Source organism: Pseudophryne corroboree, chromosome 2, assembly GCF_028390025.1.
Source record: "Pseudophryne corroboree isolate aPseCor3 chromosome 2, aPseCor3.hap2, whole genome shotgun sequence".
In the NCBI taxonomy this organism is placed as follows: domain Eukaryota; kingdom Metazoa; phylum Chordata; class Amphibia; order Anura; family Myobatrachidae; genus Pseudophryne; species Pseudophryne corroboree.
The window spans coordinates 261,644-284,741 of NC_086445.1; the positions used below are offsets into that span (position 1 = coordinate 261,644).

Sequence of the window (23,098 nt, forward strand, 5' to 3'; positions counted from 1 at the left end):
TATACAGTAGCTTGCACTAGTAGTATCCCGGGTGTATACAGTAACTCGCACTAGTAGTAACCCGGGTGTATAAAGTAGCTTGCATTAGTAGTATCCCGGGTGTATACAGTAGCTTGCACTAGTAGTATCCCGGGTGTATACAGTAACTCGCACTAGTAGTAACCCGGGTGTATAAAGTAGCTTGCATTAGTAGTATCCCGGGTGTATACAGTAGCTTGCACTAGTAGGATCCCGGGTGTATACAGTAGCTTGCACTAGTAGTATCCTGGGTGTATACAGTAGCTTGCATTAGTAGTATCCCGGGTGTATACAGTAGCTTGCACTAGTAGTATCCCGGGTGTATACAGTAGCTTGCACTAGTAGGATCCCGGGTGTATACAGTAACTCGCACTAGTAGTATCCCGGGTGTATACAGTAGCTTGCACTAGCAGTATCCCGGTGTTTACAGTAGCTTGCACAAGTAGTAACCCGGGTGTATACAGTAGCTTGCACTAGTATTATCCCGGGTGTATACAGTAACTCGCACTAGTAGTAACCCGGGTGTATAAAGTAGCTTGCACTAGTAGTAACCCGGGTGTATAAAGTAGCTTGCATTAGTAGTATCCCGGGTGTATAAAGTAGCTTGCACTAGTAGTAACCCGGGTGTATAAAGTAGCTTGCACTAGTAGTATCCCGGGTGTATACAGTAGCTTGCACTAGTATTATCCCGGGTGTATACAGTAACTCGCACTAGTAGTAACCCGGGTGTATAAAGTAGCTTGCACTAGTAGTAACCCGGGTGTATAAAGTAGCTTGCATTAGTAGTATCCCGGGTGTATAAAGTAGCTTGCACTAGTAGTAACCCGGGTGTATAAAGTAGCTTGCACTAGTAGTATCCCGGGTGTATACAGTAGCTTGCACTAGTAGTATCCCGGGTGTATACAGTAGCTCGCACTAGTAGTAACCCGGGTGTATAAAGTAGCTTGCATTAGTAGTACCCTGGGTGTATACAGTAGCTTGCACTAGTAGTAACCCGGGTGTATACAGTAGCTTGCACAAGTAGTAACCCGGGTGTATACAGTAGCTTGCACTAGTAGTAACCCGGGTGTATACAGTAGCTTGCACTAGTAGTATCCCGGGTGTATACAGTACCTCGCACTAGTAGTATCCCGGGTGTATACAGTAGCTTGCACTAGTAGTATCCCGGGTGTATAAAGTAGCTTGCATTAGTAGTACCCTGGGTGTATACAGTAGCTTGCACTAGTAGTAACCCGGGTGTATACAGTAGCTTGCACTAGTAGTATCCCGGGTGTATACAGTAGCTTGCACTAGTAGTATCCCGGGTGTATACAGTAGCTTGCACTAGTAGTATCCCGGGTGTATACAGTAGCTTGCACTAGTAGTATCCCGGGTGTATACAGTAACTCGCACTAGTAGTATCCCGGGTGTATACAGTAGCTTGCACTAGTAGTATCCCGGGTGTATACAGTAGCTTGCACTAGTAGTATCCCGGGTGTATACAGTAACTCGCACTAGTAGTATCCCGGGTGTATACAGTAGCTTGCACTAGTAGTATCCCGGGTGTATACAGTACCTCGCAGTAGTAGTATCCCGGGTGTATACAGTACCTCGCACTAGTAGTGACCCGTGTGTATACAGTAGCTTGCACTAGTATTATCCCGGGTGTATACAGTAACTCGCACTAGTAGTAACCCGGGTGTATAAAGTAGCTTGCATTAGTAATACCCTGGGTGTATACAGTAACTCGCACTAGTAGTAACCCGGGTGTATACAGTAGCTTGCACTAGTAGTAACCCGGGTGTATACAGTAGCTTGCACTAGTAGTAACCCGGGTGTATACAGTAGCTTGCACTAGTAGTATCCCGGGTGTATACAGTAGCTTGCACTAGTAGTATCCCGGGTGTATAAAGTAGCTTGCATTAGTAGTACCCTGGGTGTATACAGTAGCTTGCACTAGTAGTAACCCGGGTGTATACTGTAGCTTGCACTAGTAGTATCCCGGGTGTATACAGTAGCTTGCACTAGTAGTATCCCGGGTGTATACAGTAGCTTGCACTTGTAGTATCCCGTGTGTATACAGTACCTCGCACTAGTAGTATCCCGGGTGTATACAGTAGCTTGCACTTGTAGTATCCCGGGTGTATACAGTACCTCGCACTAGTAGTATCCCGGGTGTATACAGTAGCTTGCACTAGTAGTATCCCGGGTGTATACAGTAGCTTGCACTAGTAGTATCCCGGGTGTATACAGTAGCTTGCACTAGTAGTATCCCGGGTGTATACAGTAGCTTGCACTAGTATTATCCCGGGTGTATACAGTAACTTGCACTAGTAGTACCCTGGGTGTATACAGTAGCTTGCACTAGTAGTATCCCGGGTGTATACAGTAACTCGCACTAGTAGTATCCCGGGTGTATAAAGTAGCTTGCACTAGTAGTATCCCGGGTGTATACAGTAGCTTGCACTAGTATTATCCCGGGTGTATACAGTAACTTGCACTAGTAGTACCCTGGGTGTATACAGTAGCTTGCACTAGTAGTATCCCGGGTGTATACAGTAGCTTGCACTAGTAGTATCCCGGGTGTATACAGTAACTCGCACTAGTAGTAACCCGGGTGTATAAAGTAGCTTGCATTAGTAGTATCCCGGGTGTATACAGTAGCTTGCACTAGTAGTATCCCGGGTGTATACAGTAACTCGCACTAGTAGTAACCCGGGTGTATAAAGTAGCTTGCATTAGTAGTATCCCGGGTGTATACAGTAGCTTGCACTAGTAGGATCCCGGGTGTATACAGTAGCTTGCACTAGTAGTATCCTGGGTGTATACAGTAGCTTGCATTAGTAGTACCCTGGGTGTATACAGTAGCTTGCACTAGTAGTATCCCGGGTGTATACAGTAGCTTGCACTAGTAGGATCCCGGGTGTATACAGTAACTCGCACTAGTAGTATCCCGGGTGTATACAGTAGCTTGCACTAGCAGTATCCCGGTGTTTACAGTAGCTTGCACAAGTAGTAACCCGGGTGTATACAGTAGCTTGCACTAGTATTATCCCGGGTGTATACAGTAACTCGCACTAGTAGTAACCCGGGTGTATAAAGTAGCTTGCACTAGTAGTAACCCGGGTGTATAAAGTAGCTTGCATTAGTAGTATCCCGGGTGTATAAAGTAGCTTGCACTAGTAGTAACCCGGGTGTATAAAGTAGCTTGCACTAGTAGTATCCCGGGTGTATACAGTAGCTTGCACTAGTATTATCCCGGGTGTATACAGTAACTCGCACTAGTAGTAACCCGGGTGTATAAAGTAGCTTGCACTAGTAGTAACCCGGGTGTATAAAGTAGCTTGCATTAGTAGTATCCCGGGTGTATAAAGTAGCTTGCACTAGTAGTAACCCGGGTGTATAAAGTAGCTTGCACTAGTAGTATCCCGGGTGTATACAGTAGCTTGCACTAGTAGTATCCCGGGTGTATACAGTAACTCGCACTAGTAGTAACCCGGGTGTATAAAGTAGCTTGCATTAGTAGTACCCTGGGTGTATACAGTAGCTTGCACTAGTAGTAACCCGGGTGTATACAGTAGCTTGCACAAGTAGTAACCCGGGTGTATACAGTAGCTTGCACTAGTAGTAACCCGGGTGTATACAGTAGCTTGCACTAGTAGTATCCCGGGTGTATACAGTACCTCGCACTAGTAGTATCCCGGGTGTATAAAGTAGCTTGCATTAGTAGTACCCTGGGTGTATACAGTAGCTTGCACTAGTAGTAACCCGGGTGTATACAGTAGCTTGCACTAGTAGTATCCCGGGTGTATACAGTAGCTTGCACTAGTAGTATCCCGGGTGTATACAGTAGCTTGCACTTGTAGTATCCCGTGTGTATACAGTACCTCGCACTAGTAGTATCCCGGGTGTATACAGTAGCTTGCACTTGTAGTATCCCGGGTGTATACAGTACCTCGCACTAGTAGTATCCCGGGTGTATACAGTACCTCGCACTAGTAGTGACCCGTGTGTATACAGTAGCTTGCACTAGTAGTATCCCGGGTGTATACAGTAGCTTGCACTAGTAGTATCCCGGGTGTATACAGTAGCTTGCACTAGTAGTATCCCGGGTGTATACAGTAACTCGCACTAGTAGTAACCCGGGTGTATAAAGTAGCTTGCATTAGTAGTATCCCGGGTGTATACAGTAGCTTGCACTAGTAGTATCCCGGGTGTATACAGTAGCTTGCACTAGTAGGATCCCGGGTGTATACAGTAACTCGCACTAGTAGTAACCCGGGTGTATACAGTAGCTTGCACTAGCAGTATCCCGGGTGTATACAGTAGCTTGCACTAGTAGTATCCCGGGTATATACAGTAACTCGCACTAGTAGTAACCCGGGTGTATACAGTAGCTTGCACTAGTAGTAACCCGGGTGTATAAAGTAGCTTGCATTAGTAGTATCCCGGGTGTATACAGTAACTCGCACTAGTAGTATCCCGGGTGTATACAGTAACTCGCACTAGTAGTAACCCGGGTGTATACAATAACTCGCACTAGTAGTATCCCGGGTGTATACAGTAACTCGCACTAGTAGTATCCCGGGTGTATACAGTAACTCGCACTAGTAGTATCCCGGGTGTATACAGTAACTCGCACTAGTAGTAACCCGGGTGTATAAAGTAGCTTGCATTAGTAGTATCCCGGGTGTATACAGTAGCTTGCATTAGTAGTATCCCGGGTGTATACAGTAGCTTGCATTAGTAGTAACCCGGGTGTATACAGTAGCTTGCACAAGTAGTAACCCGGGTGTATACAGTAGCTTGCACTAGTAGTAACCCGGGTGTATACAGTAGCTTGCACTAGTAGTATCCCGGGTGTATACAGTAGCTTGCACTAGTAGTATCCCGGGTGTATAAAGTAGCTTGCATTAGTAGTACCCTGGGTGTATACAGTAGCTTGCACTAGTAGTAACCCGGGTGTATACAGTAGCTTGCACTAGTAGTATCCCGGGTGTATACAGTAGCTTGCACTAGTAGTATCCCGGGTGTATACAGTAGCTTGCACTTGTAGTATCCCGTGTGTATACAGTACCTCGCACTAGTAGTATCCCGGGTGTATACAGTAGCTTGCACTTGTAGTATCCCGGGTGTATACAGTACCTCGCACTAGTAGTATCCCGGGTGTATACAGTACCTCGCACTAGTAGTGACCCGTGTGTATACAGTAGCTTGCACTAGTAGTATCCCGGGTGTATACAGTAGCTTGCACTAGTAGTATCCCGGGTGTATACAGTAGCTTGCACTAGTAGTATCCCGGGTGTATACAGTAACTCGCACTAGTAGTAACCCGGGTGTATAAAGTAGCTTGCATTAGTAGTATCCCGGGTGTATACAGTAGCTTGCACTAGTAGTATCCCGGGTGTATACAGTAGCTTGCACTAGTAGGATCCCGGGTGTATACAGTAACTCGCACTAGTAGTAACCCGGGTGTATACAGTAGCTTGCACTAGCAGTATCCCGGGTGTATACAGTAGCTTGCACTAGTAGTATCCCGGGTATATACAGTAACTCGCACTAGTAGTAACCCGGGTGTATACAGTAGCTTGCACTAGTAGTAACCCGGGTGTATAAAGTAGCTTGCATTAGTAGTATCCCGGGTGTATACAGTAACTCGCACTAGTAGTATCCCGGGTGTATACAGTAACTCGCACTAGTAGTAACCCGGGTGTATACAATAACTCGCACTAGTAGTATCCCGGGTGTATACAGTAACTCGCACTAGTAGTATCCCGGGTGTATACAGTAACTCGCACTAGTAGTATCCCGGGTGTATACAGTAACTCGCACTAGTAGTAACCCGGGTGTATAAAGTAGCTTGCATTAGTAGTATCCCGGGTGTATACAGTAGCTTGCATTAGTAGTATCCCGGGTGTATACAGTAGCTTGCACTAGTAGTATCCCGGGTGTATACAGTAACTCGCACTAGTAGTAACCCGGGTGTATAAAGTAGCTTGCATTAGTAGTACCCTGGGTGTATACAGTACCTCGCACTAGTAGTATCCCGGGTGTATACAGTAGCTTGCACTAGTAGTATCCCGGGTGTATACAGTACCTCGCACTAGTAGTATCCCGGGTGTATACAGTAGCTTGCACTAGTAGTATCCCGTGTGTGTATACAGTAGCTTGCACTAGTAGTATCCCGGGTGTATACAGTAACTCGCACTAGTAGGATCCCGGGTGTATACAGTAACTCGCACTAGTAGTATCCTGGGTGTATACAGTAACTCGCACTAGTAGTAACCTGGGTGTATACAGTATCTCGCACTAGTAGTAACCCGGGTGTATAAAGTAGGTTGCATTAGTAGTATCCCGGGTGTATACAGTAGCTTGCACTAGTAGTATCCCGGGTGTATACAGTAGCTTGCACTAGTAGTATCCCGGGTGTATACAGTAACTCGCACTAGTAGTAACCCGGGTGTATAAAGTAGCTTGCATTAGTAGTATCCCGGGTGTATACAGTAGCTTGCACTAGTAGTATCCCGGGTGTATACAGTAACTCGCACTAGTAGTATCCCGGGTGTATACAGTAGCTTGCATTAGTAGTACCCTGGGTGTATACAGTAGCTTGCACAAGTAGTAACCCGGGTGTATACAGTAGCTTGCACTAGTAGTAACCCGGGAGTATACAGTAGCTCACACTAGTAGTGTCCCGTTTGTATACAGTATCACACACTAGTAGTGTACCGGGTGTGTATAGCTCGCACTAGTAGTATCCTGGATGTATACAGTAGCTTGCACTAGTAATATCCCAGGTGTATATAGCTCACACTAGTAGTAACCCGGGTGTATACAGTAGCACGCACTAGTAGTATCCCGGGTGTGTACAGTAGCTCGCACTAGTAGTATCCTGGGTGTATACAGTAGCATGCACTAGTAGTATCCCGGGTGTATACAGTAGCTCACACTAGTAGTATCCCGGGTGTATACAGTAGCTCGCACTAGTAGTATACCGGGTGTACACAGTAGCTTGCACTAGTAGTAAGCCGGGTGTGTACAGTAGCTCGCACTAGTAGTTACCCGGGTGTGTACAGTAGCTCGCACTAGTAGTTACCAGGGTGTGTACAGTAGCTCGCACTATTAGTATCCCAGGTGTGTATAGCTCGCACTAGTATCTCGGGTGTATACAGTAGCTCACACTAGTAGTGACCCGTGTGTGTATAGCTCGCAGTAGTAGTATCCTGGGTGTGTATAACTCGCACTAGTAGTGACCCGTATGTGTTTACAGTAGCTCGCACTAGTAGTATCTCGGGTGTGTGTAGCTCGCACTAGTAGTATCCCGGGTGTGTATAGCTCGCACTAGTAGTGACCCGTGTGTATACAGTAGCTCGCACTAGTAGTGACCCGGGTGTATAAAATAGCTCGCACTAGTAGTATCCCGGGTGTGTATAGCTCGCACTAGTAGTGACCCGTGTGTATACAGTAGCTCGCACTAGTAGTAACCCGGGTGTATAAAGTAGCTCGCACTAGTAGTATCCCGGGTGTGTATAGCTCGCACTAGTAGTGACCCGTGTGTGTATACAGTAGCTCGTCCTGATATCTGCTCTGTTCTGATGGGTGTTTTGTATGTTCCTCTTGTTCCTCAGCCTTACAGTTACTATGTCAGGACCTCTGACTGAGAAGAGTCCAGTGTCTGCCCTCACCCTCAGCCTCCTCACATCTCACAACGACCTCCTGTCCCCCAAGAGCCGGCAGATCTATGCCCACACCGATCTGCAGAGTGCCATGGGGCTGGTCAGCGCGGAGCTGGGTGGCAGCGCTGCATCTGACCGCACCAACCCAAAGTGGCTAAAAGAAGGGCAGAACCAACTGCGCAAAGCGGCAGAACATGAGAAGGAGGATCAGAACTGCAACCCTGATCCAGAAGGTGGCAACAAAGACTGGACCAACCGGAATCAGGAGAAAGAGAAGCGGAGCGAGCTGCAGGACCTGGAGGTGTCTGCCCTCAACTGCGTCAATCTCAGCAGCATGATCACTGCTCCGCTCTTCATCCATGCGCAAGAGGCAGAGGAAGGCGATGAGGAAGACGATGACCTGACCCCTGCGCAGAGTGAGGTCACTGACCCCATCACTACTGAGACCTCGGAGCTCAGCTCTGAGATTGTGCCAGACAACAGGAAGGATGTTAATGAGGGTCCCAGAGAAGCCGGGCGCAGTGCCAGCCTCCTGTTTGGGATGAGGAACACTGCTGGAAGCGATGAGGACTCCAGCTGGGCCACGCTGTCTCAGGGCAGTCCGTCCTATGGCTCCCCCGATGACGCAGGTAGGCTATAGAGTATATAGGGTACTCTGTATGTCTTGTGCGCTGTAATACCTTCCTAATGACGCAGGCAGGATATACAGTGTGTGTATAATCCATTGTAGAACGCCCACGGTGTAGGGGTAGACACGTCTTGTGATAGCCTACAGGGCCTTCTTCTAAGTAGGGCGTCTCTCGCCAATGTCCGCATAAAGCGCATACGCTGCAGAAAGATATTGGGGACTGCGCATGTGCCGCAGAAAGATATTGGGGACCGCGCATGTGCTGCAGAAAGATATTGGGGACTGCGCATGCTCCGCAGAAAGATATTGGGAACTGCGCATGCACCACAGAAAGATATTGAGGACTGCACTCTGCATCGGGTGGGTGGAGCCCCATATGCTAATGATGATGGCCACGGCTGGGGACAGAGTGGGCGGGATTTACCTGCAGCAGGCAAATCCTAGCAGCTTCAGCTAAGGTAATGATTGTATCAGATAATCTTTGTGTTACTTAGCAATGGCTGCATAAGCTTGTGTCCAGTAACCACCATAATAGTACCAAACCGTTCTCCAGGTGTCCTGCGGCTAAGATCTGCAACTCTAATCCCACTACCTAGCTCAGTCTGTGGCCAGTGTTGAAGGAGCCGACCATAACCAGAAGGGGTTGCCCGCAGCCTGAGCACAGGTAGCGGGTGGTAGGAAGCCACATCCCGAAGGCAGGAAATGACGTACCGTAGGAAGAAAGCGGGTGGTAGCAAGCCACATCCGGAAGGCGAGAAGCGGGTGGTTGGAAGCCACATCCTGAAGGCAGGAAGTGACGTACCGAAGGCAGAAAGCGGGTGGTAGCAAGCCACATCCAGAAGGCGAGAAGCGGATGGCCAGGAGCCACATCTCAAAGGCTGGAAGCGGCTGGTAGGAAGCCACATCCAGAAAAGCGGGTGGTAGGAAGTCACATCCAGAAGGCCAAAAGTGGGAGGTAGGAAGCGATGTCCCGAAGGCAGAAAACGGGTGGTAGGAAGCCTACAGAAGGCTGGAAGCGGGTGGTAGGAAGCCACCTACAGAAGGCTGGAAGCGGGTGGTAGGAAGCCACCTACAGAAGGCTGGAAGCGGGTGGTAGGAAGCCACCTACAGAAGGCTGGAAGCGGGTGGTAGGAAGCCACCTACAGAAGGCTGGAAGCGGGTGGTAGGAAGCCACCTACAGAAGGCTGGAAGCGGGTGGTAGGAAGCCACCTACAGAAGGCTGGAAGCGGGTGGTAGGAAGCCACCTACAGAAGGCTGGAAGCGGGTGGTAGGTAGCCACCTACAGAAGGCTGGAAGCGGGTGGTAGGTAGCCACCTACAGAAGGCTGGAAGCGGGTGGTAGGAAGCCACCTACAGAAGGCTGGAAGCGGGTGGTAGGAAGTCACCTACAGAAGGCGGGAAAGCGGCTGGTAGGAAGCCACATCCCGAAGGCGGGAAAGTGGCTGGTAGGAAGCCACATCCCGAAGGCGGGAAGCCACATCCCGAAGGCGGGAAGCGGGTGGTAGGAGCCACATCCCGAAGGTGGGGGGGGAATGGGTGGTCGTTTTGCTACATTTCCAGAGGCCAACCTTAAAACCTGTCAGTGAAAGAGTTATGGTTGTGTGGTTGATCCACTTTAGCCCTGGTAGATGGAGAATGTCTATGGGAAATGATTGTAATGATTGGTCTCTGTCATATAAGTGATGTACAGTCATGTGAAACACTCATATCTGAGACTACACTGTATTTGGGGGTCTTTGCCTTACTATTCCTCCCAGCGCTGCTTCAGTGCATTGATTTGAGGGCCTTTGTTTCCGGTAGAGTATCAGAATTATTTTCACGGCACCCCTAGGCCAAAACTTTCTTATTGAGAAATGGAAAAATAAATCTGAAATGAAGTAAGTTGTGTTTATATGTCATACTTGGGGTCAGTTATGTGGTGAGGACAATAGTCCACATAGTTTATGATTAGCAGTCACCAGCACTGGTTTTGCCTATTATGACCATAAATAGTTTGAATTGGTCCTGGACCACCAACCTGAGGCCCCCCTAGGGTGCCCCGACGCACAGTTTGAGAACCACTGCTGTACATGTCTCATTGCCTGGACTTGTCCTTGATTCCTGTCTGTCTGCTGTTCAGTTTTAGATTTGTGGATTTTCTTAGGATCATTGTCCAATTTCAGACAAGATTCCGCAGTTGGATGGAAAGGTGGCATCCAATTTCCTTCTAGAATACTCTGGCAAAGATGCTTCCAGGTCCTGTGGACCCCACAAATCCTCCCTCCTTCACCACTATCTGTTGGGATGTGGTCCTTGTTTAGCTCTTGCTTGTCCAGAGGACATTCTTCCAGATATCTTGTGTCTCATTCAGGCCCAGCTCGGTAACCGGAAGTCATACTGCAGCGGTGGTTTCTGGTAAAATGCTTTCTTCTGGCTGTCGTTCCATGATAGCCACACGTCTTCTGGTTGAAGATGCATGAATTGTAGGGCCGTACGGATGGTGTGGTGAGCATTACTGCCTCACAGCACTGAGGTCATGGGTTCCATTCCCATCATGGCTCTAAATGTGTGGAGTTTGTATAGTCTCCCCGTACTTGCGTGGGTTTCCTCCGGGTACTCCGGTTTCCTCCCACAATCCAAAAATATACTGGTAGGTTAATTGGATCCCAACAAAATGAACCCTAGTGTGAATGGGTGTGTGTGTGTGTACATGTGATAGGAAATATAGAGTGTAAGCTCCACTGGGGCAGGGACTGATGTGAATGGACAAATAATCACTGTACAGCGCTGCGGAATACGTGTGCGCTACATAAGTAACTGGTAATAAATAAACTGTAACCATTGCCCTGAGGCCTGTAGGTCCCTGCTTTGGGTACTTTGCCATTTCTTGGAGCATCATACACTGTGATCTGTCGGAAATTTGAAGAAAGTTTCCAATTTTCTCCATGTAAATAATCTTTCTCACTGTGGGCTGCATACTATCTGGGAATTACTGTGTACGTCTCATCAGACTGAAGAGCGACTTCTGCTGTTATACAGAGGTGGCGGCACTTTCTGATGATCCAGTAATGTTACTGGATCATCCTGTCTGGGGAGATTCTGGGGATTATTAGTGTGTATGATGTCTCTGGGCGGGATCTGTGGGATCATTACTGTGTATGATGTCTCTGGGGGGGATCTGTGGGATCATTACTGTGTATGATGTCTCTGGGGGGGATCTGTGGGATCATTAGTGTATGTATAATGTCTCTGGAAATCCTGGGTATTATTACTGTGTATAATGTCTCTGGGGAGATCCTGGGGATTATTAGTGTGTATAATGTCTCTGGGGAGATCCTGGGGATTATTAGTGTGTATAATGTCTCTGGGGAGATCCTGGGGATTATTAGTGTATGTATAATGTCTCTGCGGAGATCCTCAGGATTATTAGTGTGTGTGAGCTGTCTCTGGGGAGATCCTGGGGATTATTAGTGTGTATAATGTCTCTGGGGAGATCCTGGGGATTATTAGTGTGTATAATATCTCTGGGGAGATCCTGGGGATTATTAGTGTATGTATAATGTCTCTGCGGAGATCCTCAGGATTATTAGTGTGTGTGAGCTGTCTCTGGGGAGATCCTGGGGATTATTAGTGTGTATAATGTCTCTGGGGAGATCCTGGGGATTATTAGTGTATGTATGATATCTCTGGGGAGATCCTGGGGATTATTAGTGTATGTATGATATCTCTGGGGAGATCCTGGGGATTATTACGTATGTATGATATCTCTGGGGAGATCCTGGGGATTATTAGTGTATGTATGATATCTCTGGGGAGATCCTGGGAATTATTAGTGTATGTATGATATCTCTGGGGAGATCCTGGGGATTATTAGTGTATGTATTATATCTCTGGGGAGATCCTGGGGATTATTAGTGTATGTATGATATCTCTGGGGAGATCCTGGGGATTATTAGTGTGTGTGAGCTGTCTCTGAGGAGATCCTGGGGATTATTAGTGTGTATAATGTCTCTGGGGAGATCCTGGGGATTATTAGTGTGTATAATGTCTCTGGGGAGATCATGGGGATTATTAGTGTGTATAATGTCTCTGGGGAGATCCTGGGGATTATTAGTGTATCTATGATGTTTCTGGGGTGATCCTGGGGATTATTAGTGTGTATAATGTCTCTGGTGAGATCCTGGGGATTATTAGTGTGTATAATGTTTCTGGTGAGATCCTGGGGATTATTAGTGTGTATAATGTTTCTGGGGAGATCCTGGGGATTATTAGGGTGTATAATGTCTCTGGGGAGATCCTGGGGATTATTAGGGTGTATAAAGTCTCTGGAGAGATCCTGGTGATTATTAGGGTGTATAATGTCTCTGGAGAGATCCTGGGGATTATTAGGGTGTATAATGTCTCTGGAGAGATCCTGGGGATTATTAGGGTGTATAATGTCTCTGGAGAGATCCTCTGGATTATTAGTGTATGTGTGCTGTCTCTGGGGAGATCCTGGGGATTATTAGTGTGTATATTGTGTCTGGTGAGATCCTGGGGATTATTAGTGTGTATAATGTCTCTGGGGAGATCCTGGGGATTATTAGTGTGTATAATGTCTCTGGGGAGATCCTGGGGATTATTAGTGTATGTATGATATCTCTGGGGAGATCCTGGGGATTATTAGTGTATGTATGATATCTCTGGGGAGATCCTGGGGATTATTAGGGTGTATAATGTCTCTGGGGAGATCCTGGGGATTATTAGGGTGTGTAATGTCTCTGGAGAGATCCTCTGGATTATTAGTGTATGTGTGCTGTCTCTGGGGAGATCCTGGGGATTATTAGTGTATGTATGATATCTGGGGAGATCCTGGGGATTATTAGTATATGTGTGATATCTCTGGGGAGATCCTGGGGATTATTAGTGTGTATAATGTCTCTGGGGAGATCCTGGGGATTATTAGTGTATGTATGATATCTCTGGGGAGATCCTGTGGATTATTAGTGTATGTATGATATCTCTGGGGAGATCCTGGGGATTATTAGGGTGTATAATGTCTCTGGGGAGATCCTGGGGATTATTAGGGTGTATAATGTCTCTGGAGAGATCCTCTGGATTATTAGTGTATGTGTGCTGTCTCTGGGGAGATCCTGGGGATTATTAGTGTGTATATTGTGTCTGGTGAGATCCTGGGGATTATTAGTGTGTATAATGTCTCTGGGGAGATCCTGGGGATTATTAGTGTGTATAATGTCTCTGGGGAGATCCTGGGGATTATTAGTGTATGTATAATGTCTCTGCGGAGATCCTCAGGATTATTAGTGTGTGTGAGCTGTCTCTGGGGAGATCCTGGGGATTATTAGTGTGTATAATGTCTCTGGGGAGATCCTGGGTATTATTAGTGTGTGTGAGCTGTCTCTGGGGAGATCCTGGGGATTATTAGTGTATGTATGATATCTGGGGAGATCCTGGGGATTATTAGTATATGTGTGATATCTCTGGGGAGATCCTGGGGATTATTAGTGTGTATAATGTCTCTGGGGAGATCCTGGGGATTATTAGTGTATGTATGATATCTCTGGGGAGATCCTGGGGATTATTAGTGTATGTATGATATCTCTGGGGAGATCCTGGGGATTATTAGTGTATGTATGATATCTCTGGGGAGATCCTGGGGATTATTAGGGTGTATAATGTCTCTGGGGAGATCCTGGGGATTATTAGGGTGTATAAAGTCTCTGGAGAGATCCTGGGGATTATTAGGGTGTATAATGTCTCTGGAGAGATCCTGGGGATTATTAGTGTATGTATGATATCTCTGGGGAGATCCTGGGGATTATTAGTGTATGTATGATATCTCTGGGGAGATCCCGGGGATTATTACGTATGTATGATATCTCTGGGGAGATCCTGGGGATTATTAGTGTATGTATGATATCTCTGGGGAGATCCTGGGGATTATTAGGGTGTATAATGTCTCTGGGGAGATCCTGGGGATTATTAGGGTGTATAAAGTCTCTGGAGAGATCCTGGGGATTATTAGGGTGTATAATGTCTCTGGAGAGATCCTGGGGATTATTAGGGTGTATAATGTCTCTGGAGAGATCCTGGGGATTATTAGGGTGTATAATGTCTCTGGAGAGATCCTGGGGATTATTAGGGTGTATAATGTCTCTGGAGAGATCCTCTGGATTATTAGTGTATGTGTGCTGTCTCTGGGGAGATCCTGGGGATTATTAGTGTGTATATTGTGTCTGGTGAGGTCCTGGGGATTATTAGTGTGTATAATGTCTCTGGGGAGATCCTGGGGATTATTAGGGTGTATAATGTCTCTGGAGAGATCCTGGGGATTATTAGTGTGTATAATGTATCTGGGGAGATCCTGGGGATTATTAGTGTCTGGGTGCTGTCTCTGGAGAGATCCTGGGGATTATTAGTGTGTGTATAATGTATCTGGGGAGATCCTGGGGATTATCAGTGTGTGTGAGCTGTCTCTGGGGAGATCCTGGGGATTATTAGTGTATGTATGATATCTCTGGGGAGATCCTGTGGATTATTAGTGTATGTATGATATCTCTGGGGAGATCCTGGGGATTATTAGTGTGTGTGTGTGATATCTCTGGGGAGATCCTGGGGATTATTAGTGTATGTATGATATCTCTGGGGAGATCCTGGGGATTATTAGTGTATGTATGATATCTCTGGGGAGATCCTGGGGATTATTAGTGTGTGTGAGCTGTCTCTGGGGAGATCCTGTGGATTATTAGTGTATGTATGATATCTCTGGGGAGATCCTGTGGATTATTAGTGTATGTGTGATATCTCTGGGGAGATCCTGGGGATTATTAGTGTATGTGTGATATCTCTGGGGAGATCCTGGGGATTATTAGTGTGTGTGAGCTGTCTCTGGGGAGAGCCTGGGGATTATTAGTGTATGTATGATATCTCTGGGGAGATCCTGTGGATTATTAGTATATGTATGATATCTCTGGGGAGATCCTGTGGATTATTAGTGTATGTGTGATATCTCTGGGGAGATCCTGGGGATTATTAGTGTGTGTGAGCTGTCTCTGGGGAGATCCTGGGGATTATTAGTGTGTATGATATCTCTGGGGAGATCCTGGGGATTATTAGTATATGTATGATATCTCTGGGGAGATCCTGGGGATTATTAGTGTATCTATGATATCTCTGGGGAGATCCTGGGGATTATTAGTGTATGTGTGATATCTCTGGGGAGATCCTGGGGATTATTAGTGTGTATAATGTCTCTGGGGAGATCCTGGGGATTATTAGTGTATGTATGATATCTCTGGGGAGATCCTGGGGATTATTAGTGTGTGTGAGCTGTCTCTGGGGAGATCCTGGGGATTATTAGTGTATCTATGATATCTCTGGGGAGATCCTGGGGATTATTAGTGTATGTATGATATCTCTGGGGAGATCCTGGGGATTATTAGTGTGTATAATGTCTCTGGGGAGATACTGGGGATTATTAGTGTATGTATGATATCTCTGGGGAGATCCTGGGGATTATTAGTGTATGTATAATATCTCTGGGGAGATCCTGGGGATTATTAGTGTGTATGATATCTCTGGGGAGATCCTGGGGATTATTAGTGTATGTGTGATATCTCTGGGGAGATCCTGGGGATTATTAGTGTGTATGATATCTCTGGGGAGATCCTGGGGATTATTAGTGTATGTATAATATCTCTGGGGAGATCCTGGGGATTATTAGTGTATGTATGATATCTCTGTGGAGATCCTGGGGATTATTAGTGTATGTATGATATCTCTGGGGAGATCCTGGGGATTATTAGTGTGTATCTATGATATCTCTGGGGAGATCCTGGGGATTATTATTGTGTGTGAGCTGTCTCTTGGGAGATCCTGGGGATTATTAGTGTATCTGTGATGTCTCTGGGGAGATCCTGGGGATTATTAGTGTATGTATGATATCTCTGGGGAGATCCTGGGGATTATTAGTGTGTGTGAGCTGTCTCTTGGGAGATCCTGGGGATTATTAGTGTATGTGTGATGTCTCTGGGGACATCCTGGGGATTATTAGTGTATGTATGATATCTCTGGGGAGATCCTGGGGATTATTAGTGTATGTATAATATCTCTGGGGAGATCCTGGGGATTATTAGTGTATGTATAATATCTCTGGGGAGATCCTGGGGATTATTAGTGTGTGTGAGCTGTCTCTGGGGAGATCCTGGGGATTATTAGTGTATGTGTGATGTCTCTGGGGAGATCCTGGGGATTATTAGTGTATGTATAATATCTCTGGGGAGATCCTGGGGATTATTAGTGTATGTATGATATCTCTGGGTATTATTAGTGTATGTGTGATATCTCTGGGGAGATCCTGGGGATCATTACTGTGTGCGTCCCATCTTTGGGAAGATCTGTGATTATTATACTGTATATGCCTTGTTTCTGGTAATGTGATAAATTCTCTCTTTGCAGATTGCTTCTGGCCACGAAACTCACTGGAGACCGACTCTGATCTGCCGTCAGGATGGATGCGGGTGCAGGACACCTCAGGAACTTACTATTGGCACATTCCCACTGGCACCACTCAGTGGGAGCCACCGTCTGATGTGTGCACTGGGGAACCAAAGTTGTACTCTCCTTCCACCGAGCACACCCCAACAGAAGAGGCTGAGGTACACTGTGCCCCTGATGCTGCTTTTTACATACAGATACATACAGATGACTAGGGTGTAGGAACCTGCTGTTTTCCTGGGGAGTCTGTGTGATCGTGCTGTGCAGAGTATCATTCCATGTAACACAGCGCCGTCAGCCGCAGCCCATTATAACCTGTAACCTCCTGCCATAGAGAGAAGCCGCTGCCAGTCTGAGGAGGGAAAACTGGAACCCCCCCATAGTGCATAGCAGAACCCCAGTACCTCCTGCCATAGAGAGAAGCCGCTGCCAGTCTGAGGAGGGAAAACGGGAATCCCCCCCATAGTGCATAGCAGAACCCCAGTACCTCCTGCCATAGAGAGAAGCCGCTGCCAGTCTGAGGAGGGAAAACGGGAATCCCCCCATAGTGCATTGCAGATCCCCAGTACCTCCTGCCATAGAGAGAAGCCGCTGCCAGTCTGAGGAGGGAGAACGGGAATCCCCCCATAGTGCAGAGCAGAACCCGAGTACCTTCTGCCATAGAGAGAAGCCGCTGCCAGTCTGAGGAGGGAAAACGGGAATCCCCACATAGTGCATAGCAGAACCCCAGTACCTCCTGCCATAGAGAGAAGCCGCTGCCAGTCTGTAAGGAGGGAGAACAGCAATCTCTCCCATAGTGCATAGCAGAACCCCAGTACCTCCTGCCATAGAGAGAAGCCGCTGCCAGGCTCCCTTCCACTAGCCGCTGCCAGTCTGAGGAGGGAAAACGGGAATCCCCACATAGTGCATAGCAGAACCCCAGTACCTCCTGCCATAGAGAGAAGCCGCTGCCAGTCTGAGGAGGGAAAACTGGAATCCCCCCATAGTGCATAGCAGAACCCCAGTGCCTCCTGCCATAGAGAGAAGCCGCTGCCAGTCTGAGGAGGGAAAACTGGAATCCCCCCATAGCGCATAGCAGAACCCCAGTACCTCCTGCCATAGAGAGAAGCCGCTGCCAGTCTGAGGAGGGAAAACTGGAATTCCCCCCCCCCCCCCCCCCCCATAGTGCATAGGAGAACCCCGGTACCTCCTGCTATAGAGAGAAGCTGCTGCCAGTCTGAGGAGGGAGAACGGGAATCCCCACATAGTGTATAGCAGAACCCCAGTACCTCCTGCCATAGACAGAAGCCGCTGCCAGTCTGAGGAGGGAGAACGGGAATCCCCACATAGTGCATAGCAGAACCCCAGTACCTCCTGCCATAAACAGAAGCCGCTGCCAGTCTGAGGAGGGAGAATGGGACTCCCCCCTCCCCATAGCGCATAGCATATCATCAGTAAAAGAAACAGAAGAAAGAACAAGGTGTCTTACAGGGTAAATGTTGCCGGGGAAGGAAAGCTGATTGATGAAGAGGAGGGTGGTTAGATGTTGCAGCTGTGGCTCAGAGGTGGCAGGAGGTGCTTTAGCAATGTTTCTTACATTTCCAATCAGATAACAGAAGGATTGTCTATGTACATATAATAATCTATCCACGAGAAGCAGTTCCTTCAAACAATGCATGCAATGGTATTGACATGAGGAGAACCCTGAAAGCTAAACGGGAAACCCCAGCGATACTGCAAATCATGCTTGTGAAGATCGTCCGTAGGGTCTTTTGGGCCCACCTTTGTTGTAAAGTGTACTATAAAAGATCTGGAAATATTTCTATCTTATCAGCATTAAACTCTATCTCATTGGGCTGACGGGCCTTCCTCAGGACTGCCACTTTCAGAGTGTGGTAATGAAGGCAACAGATAACACCTCCAGGTGTGCCCATTGGCAGAACTCTAGGACGGCCATCTCTATGTACAACAAGACTTCACTGTTAGGATCCAGGCCCAAAGATTTTTGTAATGACATCAATCAGACCAAACACATACCTGCTGCGACGACCCCGGTTATCCAAGTCGTCCATGCGAGACCAGAGGTCAAATTTCCGTGGATTGATGTGGCACCACCTGCCTAAATCTGTTTAGACGTCATCCGTGACTTAGGGGCTGATGTATTAAGCAGTGAACAGTGTGGACCAGTGGTGAAGTTGCCCATAGCAACCAGCTTTGAGGTAGCATTAATAATGTCAGAAGTTGATTGGGTGCTTTGGCCGACTTCACTCTTTTCACTGCTTAATACAAAAACATGTATCTATGGGAGAGAATGCGGGACTTCCAGGGAAACATCCTATCGGGAGAGGAGGATGGCCCATGATAGACAAGGGATGATGTATACACCTCCAGTCTGAAACTAGTTATCTTCAGATATTGACGCATGTCAGGACCGGGATCACTGTCCCTCTTTCTTGGTTCTGATTTGTATTTGGTTTTCTTGTACCCCCCATAAAGCATTTGGAAGGTAAAATGGAGTGTAGCCAGTAAGAGGCCTTAGAAAAACAGGAAGTTTAGCAAGAAATGGCTTGTCACTAGCAGGAGTGTAGATGGCCAACTGGCGTGCTACCAGGACATTGCTAATTAGTAGGAAAGGCCATGTTCCAGGAGAGCTACCTGTAGTAAAAAGTGGGTGAGTGTGGTTCGCAATCAATATTGGGACTCAGAGAATGTTCAGGAACTCATTGTAGGCTACCAGGAGGCACTGAGGTAGGGACAATGCCAAGGTAATGATGTAAGAAAGTTCATTATAATAGCCGGGTGTATGTAAATACCAGCTGCATGTGGCAGTGTGATCAGAGATCCTGGAGACCCATACTGTAGATCGTGATTCCTTCTCGTGTGCCCCAGAAATGCACTGCACGTGAAATGAGTCTGAGCAGTAGCAGCAGAGGCAGCCTTCCAAAACTCTGCTGCCGGGACCAAGCCAGCCAGGGTCAACAAGCTGCAGCAGGCAGGGGGACCACTGGGGTTGTCCCCACTGTTTTGGCCTACCAGGACACGCTCCTCATACATATAGAACAGTATAAGCAGCAGGCTTCTGGTTTCTCTGCGGTTCCCAGGAGCCGCTATTGTTACCACCAAGTAACTACGTCACTGAAATGTAGAAACAGAAAATCACATAGTGTGTGATAACCAGAGAATAAGACCCAGGCGGAGGTCTCCAGCTGGTCGCACATCCAGGTATGGATGCTGCTAAGCAAAAGGTTCCTCTAGGCTCCGGGTAGTCTCTTGTTTGCTTAATGAGGACATTTCATCATGATGTCACGTTCCTCACACTTTTCTTCTTTGTTTAGGAGACATCACAGGAGGAGCTGTCAGATTTCAGTCACAATGAGACAGATGATGTGACCTTCCATATCAATAACCTAAGTCTGAAGTGAGTACACCTTCTGTATGTCTCCTGTCATATTTCCCTGTTTCCATAGGGCTTCAGTCTGCAGCTCAGTCACAAAACCATGTCTCCACCGAAAGCCCATCTTATCATAGCTTATTAGCGCAACAACCTTCCAGCCTATAGAGTACACCCACGGGCATTCAGAGTACACCCACAGGCCACAGTGAGCAGAGGGCACCACCACTATCAGTCTCTGTAGGCCAGAGTGAGCAAAGGGCATCACCCATCTGTAGGCCAGGGTGAGCAGAGCTAGGCCAGGTTGAGCAAAGGGCACCACCCCTCTCAGTCACTGTAGGCCAGGGTGAGCAGAGGACACCACCCCTCTCAGTCTCTGTAGGCCAGGGGGAGCAGAGGATACCACACCTCTCAGTCTCTGTAGGCCAGGGGGAGCAGAAGTCACCACCCCTCTCAGTCTCTGTGTAGAGAAGAAGAGTAGGGGAAGAAGAGTAGGGGAAGAAGAGTATACCATCCCTCTCAGTCTCTGTAGGCCAGGGTGAGCAGAGGGCACCACCCCTCTCAGTCACTGTAGGCTAGGGTGAGCAGAGGACACCACCAGGGGGAGCAGAGGATACCACACTGAAGAGTAGGGGAAGAAGAGTATGGGAAGAAGAGTATACCATCCCTCTCAGTCTCTGTAGGCCAGGGGGAGCAGAGGGCACCACCCCTCTCAGTCACTGTAGGCCAGGGTGAGCAGAGGACACCACCAGGGGGAGCAGAGGATACCACACCTCTCAGTCTCTGTAGGCCAGGGGGAAGTGAGTACACCTTCTGTATGTCTCCTGTCATATTTCCCTGTTTCCATAGGGCTTCAGTCTGCAGCTCAGTCACAAAACCATGTCTCCACCGAAAGCCCATCTTATCATAGCTTATTAGCGCAACAACCTTCCAGCCTTCAGAGTACACCCACAGGCATTCAGAGTACACCCACAGGCCACAGTGAGCAGAGGGCACCACCACTATCAGTCTCTGTAGGCCAGAGTGAGCAGAGGGCATCACCCATCTGTAGGCCAGGGTGAGCAGAGCTAGGCCAGGTTGAGCAAAGGGCACCACCCCTCTCAGTCACTGTAGGCCAGGGGGAGCAGAGGATACCACACCTCTCAGTATCTGTAGGCTAGGGGGAGCAGAAGGCACCACCCCTCTCAGTCTCTGTGTAGAGAAGAAGAGTAGGGGAAGAAGAGTAGGGGAAGAAGAGCATACCATCCCTCTCAGTCTCTGTAGGCCAGGGTGAGCAGAGGGCACCACCCCTCTCAGTCACTGTAGGCCAGGGTGAGCAGAGGACACCACCCCTCTCAGTCTCTGTAGGCCAGGGTGAGCAGAATACACCACCCCTCCTAGCCTCTGTAGGCCAGGGGGAGCAGAGGGCACCACCCCTCTGTCTGTGTAGGCCAGTGGAGCAGAGGGCACCACCCCTCTCAGTCTCTGTAGGCCAGGGGGAGCAGAGGGCACCACCCCTCTCTAGGCCAGGATGAGCAGAGGACACCACCCCTCTGTAGGCCACGGTGAGCAGAGGGCACCACCACTCTCAGTCTCTGTAGGCTAGGGGGAGCAGAGGACACCACCCCTCTGTCTCTGTAGGCCAGGGGGAGCAGAGGACACCATCCCTCTCAGTCTCTGTAGGCCAGGGTGAGCAGAGGACACCGCCCCTCTCAGTCTCTGTAGGCCAGGGGGAACAGAGGGCACCACCCCTCCCTGTAGGCCAAGGGGAGCAGAGGACACCACCCCTGTCAGTCTCTGTAAGCCAGGGGGAGCAGAGGGCACCACCCCTCTGTAGTCCAGGGTGAGCAGAGGACACACCCCTCTCTAGGCCAGGATGAGCAGAGGACACCACCCCTCTCAGTCTCTGTAGGCCAGGGGGAGCAGAGGACACCACCCCTCTGTCTCTGTAGGCCAGGGGGAGCAGAGGGCACTGCCCCTCTCAGTCTCTGTAGGCCAGGGGGAGCAGAGGGCACGACCCCTCTCAGTCTCTGTAGGCCAGGGGGAGCAAAGGGCACCACCCCTCCCTGTAGGCCAGGGGGAGTAGAGAACACCACCCCTCTCAGTCTCTGTAGGCCAGGGGGAGCAGAGGACACCACCCCTCTCAGTCTCTGTAGGCCAGGGGGAGCAGAGGGCACCACCCCTCTGTAGGTCAGGGTGAGCAGAGGACACACCCCTCTCTAAGCCAGGATGAGCAGAGGACACCACCCCTCTCAGTCTCTGTAGGCCAGGGTGAGCAGAGGACACCACCCCTCTCAGTCTCTGTAGGCCAGGGGGAGCAGAGGACACCACCCCTCTCAGTCTCTGTAGGCCAGGGTGAGCAGAGGACACCAACCCTCTCAGTCTCTATAGGCCAGGGGGAGCAGAGGACACCACCCCTCTCAGTCTCTGTAGGCCAGGAGCAGCAGAGGACACCACCCCTCTCAGTCTCTGTAGACCAGGGTGAGCAGAGGACTGTGTTTCGGAACCTCTTTTCTAGGCATGCGTACAGTAGATCTTTCAGGCTGCAAGTAGGTTTCCTGCAGGATTTGTCTCTAGCTTTCTCCAGGTTTTGCAGCTTCCCCCTATTAATACTGCAGCCTCAATGCTTAATGTTCTGATTCTGTCCCTAAGATATTACTCAGCGATAGTTGTGCTCCAAACATAGCTTCCACCGCTAGAGATACCCTGATCCCATCAGACCATAGAATTGTCCACTTTACAGGGCTGACGTCTCGCAGCTCCCTCTAAACCAGGCATTCCCAACCGCGGTCCTCAAGGCACACCAACAGCACAGGTTTTAGTGATATCCAGGCTTCAGCACAGATGGTTAAATCAAAATAACTGCAGTACTAATTAAGGCACCCGTGTTCAAGCCTGGATATAACTAAAACCAGGACTGTTAGTGTGCCTTGAGGACCGTGGTTGGGAAACACTGCTCTAAACCATTTGTAAG

At 48.5% G+C, this 23,098-nt stretch overlaps 1 protein-coding gene across 1 annotated transcript in view; it reads left to right on the top strand.

Moving 5' to 3' along the window:
• Positions 1 to 23,098, top strand: part of APBB1 (amyloid beta precursor protein binding family B member 1) — a 121,654-nt gene that overhangs the window by 14,385 nt on the left and 84,171 nt on the right. Inside the window, exons 3-5 of the mRNA XM_063950771.1 lie at positions 7,626 to 8,302; positions 16,737 to 16,936; positions 20,090 to 20,172. Of these exons, the coding sequence (XP_063806841.1) occupies positions 7,639 to 8,302; positions 16,737 to 16,936; positions 20,090 to 20,172 (947 nt within the window). The 5' untranslated portion in view covers positions 7,626 to 7,638. The remainder of the gene's footprint in view (positions 1 to 7,625; positions 8,303 to 16,736; positions 16,937 to 20,089; positions 20,173 to 23,098) is intronic.